The 13,553-nt window shown below is 45.5% G+C and overlaps 1 protein-coding gene across 1 annotated transcript in view; it reads left to right on the forward strand.

Moving 5' to 3' along the window:
• The window catches only part of RTF1 (RTF1 homolog, Paf1/RNA polymerase II complex component), a 56,804-nt gene extending 43,678 nt beyond the window's left edge, over nucleotides 1-13,126 (forward strand). Inside the window, exons 7-18 of the mRNA XM_046009688.1 lie at nucleotides 3,598-3,733; nucleotides 4,455-4,632; nucleotides 5,586-5,668; nucleotides 6,778-6,865; nucleotides 6,959-7,066; nucleotides 7,644-7,721; nucleotides 8,318-8,439; nucleotides 8,617-8,674; nucleotides 9,114-9,191; nucleotides 9,696-9,791; nucleotides 10,534-10,645; nucleotides 10,905-13,126. Coding sequence (XP_045865644.1) covers nucleotides 3,598-3,733; nucleotides 4,455-4,632; nucleotides 5,586-5,668; nucleotides 6,778-6,865; nucleotides 6,959-7,066; nucleotides 7,644-7,721; nucleotides 8,318-8,439; nucleotides 8,617-8,674; nucleotides 9,114-9,191; nucleotides 9,696-9,791; nucleotides 10,534-10,645; nucleotides 10,905-11,011 — 1,244 coding nt within the window. The 3' untranslated portion in view covers nucleotides 11,012-13,126. The remainder of the gene's footprint in view (nucleotides 1-3,597; nucleotides 3,734-4,454; nucleotides 4,633-5,585; nucleotides 5,669-6,777; nucleotides 6,866-6,958; nucleotides 7,067-7,643; nucleotides 7,722-8,317; nucleotides 8,440-8,616; nucleotides 8,675-9,113; nucleotides 9,192-9,695; nucleotides 9,792-10,533; nucleotides 10,646-10,904) is intronic.
• Nucleotides 13,127-13,553: the final 427 nt, after the last annotated feature.

Raw genomic sequence — 13,553 nt, forward strand, 5'->3', positions numbered from 1 at the left:
GACACTTCATATTTCACTTAATATTTTCTTTAAAAAATACATACTATTTCCTAGATTTATTCATGTTGTAATATATATTAGTTCATTAGTGGATGTATATGTTTATTTTATCCATTCACCTGCCAGTGAACATTAGGGTTGTTTCCAGTTTTTGACTATTACAGATAATGCTGCTGTGAGCATTTGCGTATAAGTCATTGGGTAGACATATGTTGTCATTTCTCTTGAGTATTTGCTTAGGAGTGAAATTGTTGAGGCATATGGTAGCTCTGTGTTTGACCTTTGAGAAAAACTACAAGACTGGGCACCTGGTGGGTGGCTCAGTAGGTTAAGCATCTGCCTTGGGCTCAGATCATGATCCCAGGATCCTGGGATCGAGTCCACATTGGGCTCCCTTTCCGCTGGGGAGCTTCCTTCTCCCTTTACCCCTCCTCTCTGCTTGTTATTTCTCTCTCTCAAATAAATAAAATCTTTAAAAAGGAGAGAAAGAAACAACAAAAAAAAAACTACCAGACTGTTTTCCAAAGAGGTTTTTTTGCATTCCCACCAGCAAAGTATAAATGTTCCAGTTTTTCCACATCATAACCAAGACTTGTCTTTCTGGGAATGAAGTGGTATTTCTTTGTGATTTTGATTTGCATCTTCCTAGTGATTAGTGGCTTTGAGCATCTTTTCATGTTCTTATTGACCATTAGGGTATCTTTGTTGAAATGTCTGTTCAAGTTCTTTGCCCATTTTGTATTTTGTATTTTTTTTTCAAAGATTTTTATTTATTTATTTGAGAGAGAGTGAACGAGAGAGAGCATGAGAGGGAGAAGCAGGCTCCCCATGGAACTGGAAGCCTGTTGCAGGACTTGATCCTGGGACTCTGGGATCATGACCTGAGCCGAAGGCAGTCACTTAACTGACTGAGCCTCCCAGGCACCGTCTTTGCCCATTTTTTAAATCATGTTCTTTGTTGTTGAATTTTGAGTTCTTCAAATATTTTGAATATTAATCCCTCATCGGATAGATGATTTGCAAATATTTTCTTCCATCCTGTAGGTTTCGTTTCACTCTTGTTAGTATCTTTTCATTGCATAAAAGTTTTTAATTTTGATGAAGTACAATTTAGCTTAATGTTTTTTCTTCTGTTGCTTACGCTTTTAGTGTCATATCCAAGAAATCATTGCCAAATCCAGTGCTGTGAAGCATTTCCCTAATGTTTTCTTCTAGGAGTTTTATAGTTTTAGCTCTTACATTTAGGTCTTTGTTTTTTGGTTTTGGTTGGCTGGTTGTTTGGTTTGATTTGGCTTGGTTTGGTTTTTAGACAGAGAGGATGGGGAGGGGTAGAGGGAGAGGGGGAGAGAGAATCTTATTTGGAGCCCTGTCCAGGGCTCCATCTCACAACCCTAAGATCATGACCTGAGCCAAAATCAAGAGTCAGAAGCTTTACAGACTGAGTCACCCAGATTCCCCACATTTAGGTCTTTGATTCATATGCAGTATAGAGTAAGGGGCTAAGTTCTGTTTTTATTTTGTTTTTCACATGGTATGTTCAGTTTTCTCAGCACTGCTTTTGAAAAGGCTTATCATTTCCCACATATATACCCAACGTGGGGCTTGAACTCATGGACCCTGAGATCTTACTTAAGGAAACAAAAATCTTACTTAAGGAAACAAAGTTCCCAAATCAAAGCTCCTAAAGAAGATATATTCAAAGAGATTTAGTATCTATACCTTTCTTTTTTTTCAAAAATTTTTTTAAATGTTTTATTTATTTGACAGAGAGAAATCACAACTAGGCACAGAGAGAGGAGGAAGCAGGCTCCCTGCAGAGCAGAGAGCCCATTGTGGGGCTGGATCCCAGGACTCTGGGATCATGACCTGAGCCGAAGGCAGAGGCTTTAACCCACTGAGCCACCCAGGCACCCCAGTATCTATACCTTTCTATTTCATCCCCAGCCTCCCTTCTGTAACAGGCAACCTTTAAAAATTTTTTTTATATCCTATCCTACCCTATCCTATCCTATCCTTTTTTTTTAAATGAAAGGACACAGATTCACCTTCCATGTTAGATTAATGGTAGCTCACCATGCATACTTTCGTCTACATTGCTTTTTTCACTTAACCACAGATCCTAGAGGTCACTCCTTAGTTTTTATATCACATGGTGGTTGGTAGATGACTTTTTTTTTTTAAGTTTTATTTTATTTAACTAATCTCTATACCCATTGTGGGGTTTGAACTTGTGACTGGAGATCAAGAGTCGCATTCTCCTACTGAGCCAGCCAGGTGCCTCTAAACTACCTGTTTTTGAAATAGAATTTTTTTTAAAATATATTTTATTTATTTATTTGACAGAGAGAGGTCACAGTAGGCAGAGAGGCAGGCAGAGAGAGAGGGAGAAACAGGCTCCCCACTGAGCAGAGAGCCCGATGTGGGGCTCGATCCCAGGACCCTGAGATCATGAACCTGAGCCGAAGGCAGAGGCTTAAACCGCTGAGCCACCCAGGCGCCCCTTGAAATAGAATTTTATTGGAAAGCAGCAATGCCCATTTGTTTCACAATTGTAGCTGCTTTTTATCTATAGCAGCAAAGTTGAGTAGTTGAAATAATGACCATGTGAAGCCCAAACCTAAAATATTTACTGACTGCCCCTCTAAAAAACATTTTCTGACTCAGGATGTAGTGTAATGACTCATTCCTTTTTTCTTTTCTTTAAAGATTTTATTTATTTTGGGGCACCTGGGTGGCTCAGTCAGTTAAGCATCTGCTTTTGGCTCAGGTCGTGATCCCAGGGTTCTGGAATCGAGCCCCACGTTGGGCTCCTTGCTCACGGGGAGTCTGCTTCTCCCTCTCCTCTCCACTCTTGCTCTCTCTTGCTCTCTCTCTCTCTCTCTCTCTCTCTCGCTTGCTAAAATAAAGATCTTTTAAAAGATTTTATTTATTTATTTATTTATTTATTAATTAAAGAGTGTGCACAGGAGGGAGAGGAAAAGAGAATTTGAAGCAGACTCAGTGCTTAGTGCAGAGCCCGACCTGGTGCTCTGCCCCACAACTGTGAGGTCATGATCTGAGCCAAAACCAAGTGTCAGACATTGAACCTCCTACACCACCCAGGTGACCCTGGTCCCTCCATAGCTGCATAGTAGTCTGTTTAGGTGGATGTACTAGAGGTGATTCAGCCAATCCCCTGTGCAGATATTTGCGTTGTTTTCAGTCTTCTGCTAATTCAGATAGTACTTTAAATTGCAAATAAAGTTTTTCTCCAAGACTCTCTGAAGACATCACAAAATTTTTCCCCATCTTTCTTGCCCATCTTCAAACATCTTGAGTGTAATAAAGGTAACTCCATTAGAGTTGGCAACCCTTTCTGCCCACTTAGCAATAAACTTCGCAGTCTTTTTTTGTCTATTAAAGCTCAATAGTTGGTGCCTGAATGTTTTTAACTCTGGGTTAGCTCGGTTCTTTCTGTAACCCCGGTGATCCCTGTGCGGTCCAGTGAGAATAGGGCTGTCTGTTGAGTCCCTTTCCATGTCCCGGTTCTTTTTCAAGCATAGATGTTTCAGTTTCTTATTGAGAGAATGTGGATAAACATTTCCCCTTTCTTTTTAGCTGAGCTCCTCGCTAAAAAACAGCCATTGAAAACCAGTGAGGTGTACTCTGATGATGAGGAAGAGGAAGAGGATGACAAGTCCAGTGAAAAGTCAGACCGCTCATCCCGAACATCATCATCTGATGAAGAAGAGGAGTAAGCTTGTGTATATTTCAGTCTAGTAGTCAGGATAGGTGGGTTCTTTGGGGAGAAACTTAGTGTAGTTTCCAAAGTCGTCTTGTTTGGGTGGTGAACTTTGATTTGGCTCAGTACCCTGAATCGTAGAGCTGAGTTCCCCAACATATCAGTCCAAACATGTGCTCCTGCCTTTGGCTCCTAGCCTGCACCCCTGGATGTTTTGTCTGGGCATGGCAGGTAGGCACTGACTTCATGTCACCCTCAGACTGGCCTGGAGTTTCCATTACTTTTCTTACTCTGGTAGGTTATCTGGAATAACTGAATACTGAAGACAGTTCATAGGAGCCGGGTTCTGTTACCACTCTTTCCTGTGACTTCATTTATTTCTCTTATGGTTAATCACATGTACTTTGGTTAAGTGTTAAGAAGTTGGTAGTATTTCTGTATCTTGATTTGTTGTTTTTGTTTGTTTGTGGGGTTTTTTGTTTTGTTCTGTTTTTCCAGAAAGAACACATGCCGGAGGCTGGGGGTGGGGAGGGACTGAGGGAGGGAGAGAGAAAATCTTGAGCAGGCTCCATGCCCAGTGTGGAGCCCAACATGGGGCTGGATATCGCAACCCTGAGATCATGGCCTGAGCCAAAATCAGGAGTCAGGGACACTTAACCAACTGAGCCACCCAGGCACCCCTTGATCTGTTTTTATGAGGAACACTTTTCCCATTGCCCTTTATTCCTCACAGGAAAGAAGAGATCCCTCCCAAATCACAACCAGTCTCCTTACCCGAGGAATTGAATCGGGTTCGATTATCACGGCATAAGCTAGAGCGTTGGTGTCACATGCCCTTCTTTGCTAAAACGGTCACAGGATGTTTTGTACGGATTGGCATTGGAAACCACAACAGCAAACCAGTTTACCGGGTTGGTGTTTCTTTCCATGGACAATTGTCCATGTTTTAAATATAATGATTCTTAACTGGGAGTAGGAGCTGCTGAACAAGTCTGTCACTTCTGCTACCATTTGATGGGAAAATAGACTCTAATTGAGATGCCTGTAGAATAATGACAGTCTGAGGTAACTAGAGATCGTGCGTGACCTGCTGCCAGAGTCTTTGGAGCCCAATGGCGGGGGGTTTAGATTTAGAATAACTCTCTTCATTTTTCCTTTCATATAAAAATGAGGAGAGAGACATTTAGGGAGTGTTCATTGGGAGTTACATAATCTGGAAGCTTTGTTCATTTGAAAAATAAATAAATGAAAAATTTCCATGTTACATACTGAGTGACTTCTGAAGCAGAATTATATTGAGATTTAAAAACAAACACAAAAACACAGAAAATCACCCTCCAACCTAATAGAGGTGGTTTTGTGAGTTCTGGCACTGCCGTCTCTGATCTGAATGGCTGGAACATAGCAGATTGATTATTCTTTTTTCCTTTTCTTTTTGTTTGTTTTAGCCTGGGTTGTACAGTTTTAATATGTGTTTACCTCCTTCTGTGAGGACCAGCAGCCATGCTGCGTCCCAGAAAGCTTGACAAACAGACACTGACTTCTATGGTCTTCTTGCTTGCTTGATAAAAGTGACCTCTGAGATCCCAAGCGCATCCCCTTAGTAAGGTAGAATGAAGTCAGAGGGGACGCTCCTGATGGCCCCACCAGGCTAACTGCCGCCTCTCCTGGCACTTGCTCACTCTGTGTTCGGGGCTCCTGGTGCTTGGCCATCTGAGTTCTGAACCTGAGGAAGGGGCCCAGAGCACCTGGCAGCTGTGGGGTCCTCTCAGTGCAGGGTCACTCATCGACAGCTTGGGTGGGAGTACGGTGGAGAGCTCTGAAAGGGTCTCTTTTTAACTGGCTTTGCTGTCCTTTCACTTAGGTGGCAGAGATCACAGGCGTTGTGGAAACTGCCAAAGTTTACCAGCTCGGTGGCACCAGGACAAACAAAGGGCTACAGCTACGGTAGGGGAGGCGCTGCTGGGACGGTTTCTACTCCTGCTACCCACGGGCACTGCCTGGTGGGGATGCCATACTCGCCCCGTGGGGCATTTCCTGTTAGAGGGAACTTGGAGGGAAGCTTATTCTGCCTTTACTTGTAGGGAAAGGTAGGGGAGATCCGGGACAAGAAGTGAGAGGACACAGAGAAGGAAAAAGGCAGCTTGGGAGCTCCCCATCATCCAGAGCCCTGCAGGCATGTCCTTGGTGACCATGGTCAGGAGGCTTGCTTCTGGTCCTGGCTCTGTCCCTCACTAACCTGACCTTTGACAGGTCAAGCCACCTTTCAGGACTTGGTTTCCCCTTCAGTAACATGATCCTTACGGAGTGCCTGCTACGTGCCACTGTTCTGGGCATCGGGATAGAGGCAAAAACAAAGTAGATACACTTAAATCCCTGCCCTCTTGGAGCCTGAAAATTCTAGAGATCCAGTGTAAGAAGTAGAAGCAGTTTGCCAGGATCACTGCAGGTAGCAGCTGATGGATTCGGCTGTACCATGACCTCATTTGGTCTCTGTGGTCTCCATTCCTTTCTCCTGTCCCCGTTATCTTTCCTGGTCTGTTTTAAAAGAGCCAGTTGGGGTAGGCAGTGACCATGACATGGAGAGAGAGACTATCCCTAAGAGAATGGCACTGACTCACTTAACTTTGCCACCATAGGAGTCAGTCAGAAGGCAGTGTGCTTTCTCTCAAGGGAATGAAGTTTCCTTGTCATTCAGGTATCTACATAATATTTCATACGCTTGATGCCGGGTGACTGTGACAGATTTTATGGTAAATGGACTTTTGAAGCACTAGCCAGGTCCATTTTTCCCCCAATGCTAGCTGTGATTCGTTATCCTGGCTGCCCATTAGAATAGCCTGGGAGGTATTGTTTGTTTAGTTTCATCGTTCTGATTCAGTTGAACTACAGTGGTGCTTTCACATTAGAATTTCTACAGATCTTTCTGGGTGATTTGAAACGTCAGCCAGGGTTGAGAACCACAGAGATGGGTGGTTCACAGTCTCGTTGGGTTGCCTTGCTGCTACTGCAGGTAACATACCCATTCTTGGAGATGCTGTCTCTTTTTTATGTAGGCATGGCAACGACCAACGAGTGTTCCGCCTAGAATTTGTCTCAAACCAAGAGTTCACTGAAAGTGAATTCATGAAATGGAAAGAAGCGGTAAGTGGATAGATGGCACCTAGCACTTTGTGAAAACTCTGAGAATGTTTCCAGAATCTCTTATTAATGACCTTTTGTCATGTTTTGGTCTAGATGTTCTCTGCTGGCATGCAGTTGCCCACTCTAGATGAAATCAATAAGAAGGAGTTGTCTATTAAAGAAGCTCTTAATTATAAATTCAATGATCAGGACATTGAAGAGGTAAGAAACCTAGTGCCCCAGAGACTGAAGATTTTCAGTAAGAACCGGTGTTCAAGAGGATTGTGACTTTCTTTCATTTCCCAGTATCTGGACATTTTTATCTGTGCTGCTATTGCAGAAGGATGAGAGAATATTGCTATTACTACTTTATTCATAGTTCATCCAGATTTTCTCTGTACATTCTCATTTGAAGTCCTAGAGTAAGGAAGTGTACTTCAAGTTCAGGGATCTGTATTGGGCTAGGCTTGGTCCTTCAAGAGTTTCCTTTCTCCAAAACATTTTGGTAAAGTTCTTTGATCTCTGTTCTCTTGGACAGTGGCTAGCCTTACAGTACCAGGTCCTTGGGCTGCTGCTGCTTATTGGTGCGTTTTCCTTCAGACTGTGCCAGAAGAATCTCCGTGACCCTGGAAGCAGCCTAGTATCCCTTGGAATGAACTCGCTCTGTCTCTCTGGGGCTTGACACTGCCATAGGAAGAGCAGCCCCCCTTTAACTAGCTGCTAGCCTCCAGAATGGCTCACCCTGTCTGCAGAAGTAGTGTAGGAATACCTCACTGCTGGTATCTCCTCTCTGGTACAGATTGTGAAAGAGAAGGAAAGGTTCAGGAAAGCTCCACCCAACTATGCTATGAAGAAGACTCAACTGCTAAAGGAAAAGGTGAGGACTTGCACTTGAATCTCCTTCCTTGTCCTGTAAGATGTGGAAATCAGACTTGTTCATCCCCTGCTCAGTTAGTAGTGGCAGGATTGGGCTCCAGAGGAAGCAACATGGTGCCTTCCTGGCACCTGGGCACCATCCCTTGGCCATTTTCCTTTCTGTAAATTGAAACTAATTGTGTCCGTTCCGTTCCCTTTACTCTCCTGTCCTTTTTGTTTTGTGTGTAATAAGACAGAAGCCAGGGTCCTCTCAGCACTGGGTCTGAACAAATGATGCTGCCAAGCCCAGCTGAGGTGGGTGGCTTTCCATTTTTCACATCAGGATGGGGGGTGAGCCTTGGTAGGGTGAGTGAGCCCCACGGGGCCTGAGTTCCAAGGTCAGTGTTACACATCCCTGCTACCAGGGGCCCCGGGCCAGACAGGATATGGCAGGGTGTTAACTACTATAATAAGAATTATACCTTGCATTTGTAAAGTTTGTTTTCAATGTCCTTTCATACCTCCTGTCATTTGTTCATCACGTGAGCTGTCTTGCCTGTGCTGGAAGTAAGGGGAGGCCCGTCATAGCCAAAAACTAACACGTCTCTCTGTGTGCAGGCCATGGCTGAGGACCTGGGGGATCAGGACAAGGCCAAACAGATCCAAGACCAGCTGAATGAGCTGGAGGAGCGGGCAGAGGCCCTGGACCGCCAGCGGACCAAGAACATATCCGCCATCAGGTGTGTTACACAGAGCCTCAGGCTCCCATTCTGAACCCACAGACCTTGCCACAATCTTCAGGCCAGCCTGTGGCCTTGCGAGCGTAGCGCTGGCTCCATGTGGCCTCCAGGGTCAGGGCTGAGGGCTTCCCTCCCTCCTTCCACAGCCCACTGACTCACCCTCTTACTCCCCCACAGTTACATCAACCAGCGGAACCGGGAGTGGAACATTGTGGAGTCTGAGAAGGCCCTTGTGGTGAGTAAGACAACTTTATTTAGATCACGGAAAACAATTTTAATTAATAAAATGATAGGAAATCTTCTGTACATCTTATTCCCATTAATTTTTTTAATTACTGACGTTAACATGTATACTTCACGTACACGGGCTCTGGGTGCACACACAGACCCATAAGATTGATCGATTGATAACAACAAGCAGTAGTCTCCTGCCCGTCTTACCCTCCCCATCCCTTAGCCTCTGCTCCACTGGTATTCATCTTTATCAACTTTTGCTTTCATTCTTTCTGTTGTTGCCCCTGTATCTGCTCTGGTCTTGAAGGGAAGATGATGATAGACCACTTTTGACTTTCTTTAGCCCTTGAAAAGACTGTTATTTATACGCAAGTTTAGGATAAACGAAAGATGGGGGAGAAAAAAAGACAAAGTTCTGTAATGCACGCTCTCTGTTTTAGGCTGAAAGTCACAACATGAAAAACCAACAGATGGATCCCTTTACCAGGCGGCAGTGCAAACCTACCATCGTTTCTAACGTGAGTGCTGAGAGAGGACGTTTTTAGTCAGGACCTAGATTCTAGGACATAAAGTAAATTCCATTAGGAGATTAATAAGGAAGTTAAAAATAATGTTGTCTTAGTGGGATTTGCATGGCTCGAACTCTTGGGTCTGGCTACCTCTTTTTTTTTTTCTTTTAAATTTTTTTAAATCTTGCTGTAGGACGTACGGAGAGTGAAAACCTGGCACGGATCTGTAGACACCTCCAGACTCTCCCCCCTTCCTCTGCCAATGTCAGGGTGGGTTTACCAATGCAGCAGACATGAGGAATGTGGAGGCTGGGCCACCTAGGGCCAGGCCAGCTTGGGGCTGGGCTTCAGAGCTTTAATTGCTGCTCTTTGCTGCCTTGAGGAAAACCCCACTGAGCTGTTGATGGGTCCACTGTGGTGCTTGTCATGTTAGTCGTGGTTGATGGGAAAGAATCTGGTGTAGCACTGTGTGAGTGTTAAATACTCTCTAAAATAATTTAATTTCTCTCTCAGTCCAGAGACCCAGCTGTTCAAGCTGCCATCTTGGCCCAGCTGAATGCAAAATACGGTTCTGGAGTATTACCAGATGCTCCGAAGGAAATGAGCAAGGCAAGTACGGTACTGCTCAGAGGCCCTCGGAGCAAGGCTGCCAGCCCGGATGCTCGGCCTGGCGTAGGCCTGACTGATCCCACCCAGAGGAACATCGCCTCCCACTTACAGTCCGTTCTCAGTCCTGATTCTTGACAAATACGATAAACAGCTACTGAATTTTAGTCGGACAACCTAAATGCTAAACCCAACACCACTACTTACATAAGGCCTGGATTATTACAGCATTAGGCAACTGACACGTAGCCCTCTGAACCACATTTTCTCACGTGTAAAATGGGGGTAGTACTCTATCCTGCTGTGTCGCAGGATAATTAGGAGAAGCTGATGACACATAAGGATCGGATGGTTGTAGAGGCGAAAGCTCTTTGAAAACTAAAATGTTAAACGGAGAAATTGCCCATTTAGAAGCAGTTTTTGCATAAGTTAGGTCTTTTCCTGTGGAGCCCAAACTGTCCCAGGAATTTCTAAAATCTTGGGTCAGAAGGTGGCTTATTGTCTTAAGCCTCCCCCCACATCCCCCACACCACTGACATGAGCCTTCCCTTTCCTGTCATAGGCTTCAGAAAAGAAACCTTCTGTGGCCTCTCCTGTTCTTCTGAGAGAAGGAATCGGAAAAGGGCCTTCGCAGAGAGAGCTAATGAACTTGAGCCAAAGCTTTTTTTTACCATTAGTGGCTGCCGCTTCTTGAAGTCTGCTTGCATTTGTACTTTTATAGTGAGTTTTTCTCTTTATGTTGCAGGGTCAGGGAAAGGATAAAGATTTGAATTCTAAGTCAGCCAGCGACCTCTCAGAAGATTTGTTCAAAGTACATGATTTCGATGTGAAGATTGATTTACAAGTTCCCAGCTCGGGTAGGTGAGGGTGGGGGAGCGGAGCTGGCTGAGAACCAGATGGCATCAGGGTTGGACTTGGCCAGCAGGGAGGCCCGATGTTCGGGAAGCAGGGCGGGTGTCCACTCATCCGTATCTGTAGAGGCCACAGTAAGCGCAGCTGCAGACATGCTTGAGAGGGAGCAGGGGCAGGCAGGCAGGCTGCCGGAAGGAGTGCCTCGCAAGACTAAAAAGGACCTTGTGGGTTCCTCAGATGCCAATTGGCTCTTCTCTCCCACAGAGTCAAAGGCTTTGGCCATCACCTCCAAGGCTCCACCAGCCAAAGATGGGGCTCCACGGAGATCGCTAAACTTGGAAGACTACAAAAAACGACGAGGGCTTATTTGAGCACACCCAGCCTGCTGCTTCTGACCCTGCATGCCCCATCACAGTGTCCTCTTTTCCTCTTTTCCTTTGATTTGCCCTTTTTGGGCTGGAGCAGCAGTAGAACTGGGAAGAGACTCTAGAACTGCCAGTCATCTGTACTATAAACCATTTGCTGTATAGACCTCCCTTGTCTGCACCATCTCCCACCCACCCTCCGGGCCTCTCACCCAGCGTGGGCCTGGGCTCTCTCGGGCTTTATCCATGTCTTTAGATTTGTGTTTGCCCTTTTTTGTTTTGTTTTGTTTTGTTCTTGTTTTCAAACCAGCACAGTTCATTGGCCACTCTGCATACATTCAGTATTAGCGTGGAGCTGGGTTTCCTGCTGGAGCCCCTGGAGGCGACAGCAGCAGCACCAGGCAGTCTCCCCCGCAGGCTGCCTGGAACCCAACCATTGACCATTTGGCCCCGGACCCTTGTGGAGGGAGTGGGGACTGGGCACCTGCAGTCCTCCTTCCTCTCTCCTCATCTTTCTCTTCTTCCCATCTCTGCAGAAGAGAGGTTTTCAAATCCAATTTAGTTTCCAAAAAGTGTACATTTGTGGGGAGGGGGGGGCTGTTGGAGAGAGAGAACGTGAGCGTGCGTGTGTGTGTGTGTGTGTGTGTGTGTGTGTGTGTGTCTGTAAGTGGATTTTTTTATCATTTTTTAAAAAATGCAGTACTCTTTGTATTGGTCTGTCATGGGTCTATAGCTGTTTCAGATATTTTTCAGCTGTACTTGAGCATCTGAAACTGCAAGAAAGAAACTCATTAAATGTGATTCTTCTTACTAAACAGGCCTGACTGCTGTAGCTATGTAACATCCCCTCCCCCACAGCCCTTTCCCCACTCGGATCCCACCTCAGAGAAAGCCTCCCCCCCCCACTCCTCACACCCCCCAACCCCATGTGGTCCCTGCCCTGTAGGCTGTGTCCTGGCAGGCAGGTGGGAAGCCCCCTAGCCAGGTACCAGACAGGGCAGTGCACGTGTCTTGTTCCCCCCATGGGGACAGCCCACAGCTTCTTGGATGCACATAGACTGTGTCTTTTCCCCACCCCCACGTACTCGTCTCTTCCTAGTGATTCTGTTTTGCTGTTTCAGGAGGAATGATACTTCATTTTGTTTCTTTGAAGAGAAAGTATTCCATGTGACTGTGGCAAGAACGAACACCAAAAGGTCTCGGTTGCAGATGTTACAAGCATGTGCAGTTTTGTGTGTGTGTGTGTGTGTGTGTACCTATATATATGGTAAGCATATATATTGTTGTGCAGCTAGGGGGAAGCCAGCAAAGAAGTGTGTATGTCTTTATGAAATGTTTGAAAAGAGATAAGCTGACGGCTTGATAATCATTCTCAGGTGTAAAGCTCCAAGTGTAAATAAAAGTGGCATTTAACAAATCTTTTCAGAACAAAGTACAGCTGACTATATATACCAAGAACTAAGCTAAAGAAACAGCTGAGAGCGGCCGAGTCCCACGAGAGGGAGAGGAACTTAGAGGCTCTGCTCTGTACTTCTTCACCCTACTTTTCTGTCAGGAAGTGGGATGACGGGAAATCACGGACTTCGGTTGTATGTAAACGGAAAAATGAACTTGGTGACTCTTCTGGGTTTAGTGGAGCCTCGGTGTTGCTTTAACTTAGTTGACACTTTTTTATTTGAAAACGAAGCAGCAATGGATGGTTTAAAAAAAAAAAAAAGTATTGTGACTGTAAACCTGGTGAACTGTGACTGTAACCCAGCTCTGTGGTGGCTGTGCTGCAGTTCGGTTGGGCAGAGGTGGGCAGTGGACTCATTAAAATCATCTATACTTGAACAGTCCATTGGCCGCAAGCCTTTACAGACTTGTGTAAATGTGGAATCACAGACTGCGAACCGTTGCCCGGACTCCGGCGAAGTCCCGGAGGCTGCCGGGACCTCTCCTATCATGATGAACCTGGACTGTTTTTCTCTTTCTGGTTTTCAGAGACGTGAAATTATAGAACCCATCTAATTTGCTGGAGTCATTCTGATCCACCATGTAGATCTGTATTTAGTATCATTTGGATTTGGAGAAGTGTCGATTACATTATGGCTGTGTAATAAAATTTTTATTAAAACTGCATCACACCTGTAGCCGCTTTGCCCCCATGCCCCACACGCAGCTGCGGAAACTTGGGCTCCTGAGACGCCAGCACACGGCCAGGAGAAAGGCCGCCCAGCGGACTGCTGAGGAGTCTCCTTGGTGGTTGGAGCCAGGACCGAGGACTCCTCTCCAATCTCCACTGAGGCAGGGACTCTGACCCGAGACCTTGACCAGGTGTAAGCTGTTGGCTTGGTTTCCCACCCCCACCCCCAGCGGGGTTTCTTGGCAGTTCTCGGTGTTTCTTAGGCTGGGGAGTTGCTGCCATGGGGCCCTGCTCCATGCCTCCCCCCACCTCCCGTGTGGTTTCATTGTTGAAGGGTGCGGCACCTAAGGCTGTTTTATACATTTTTCACTTCCTTCCAAGAAGCAAAAAGGCCAATGTCCATAAGCCTAGCTCATGATGTAT

The sequence above is a fragment of the Meles meles genome, chromosome 6 (assembly GCF_922984935.1).
Source record: "Meles meles chromosome 6, mMelMel3.1 paternal haplotype, whole genome shotgun sequence".
Lineage (NCBI taxonomy): Eukaryota > Metazoa > Chordata > Mammalia > Carnivora > Mustelidae > Meles > Meles meles.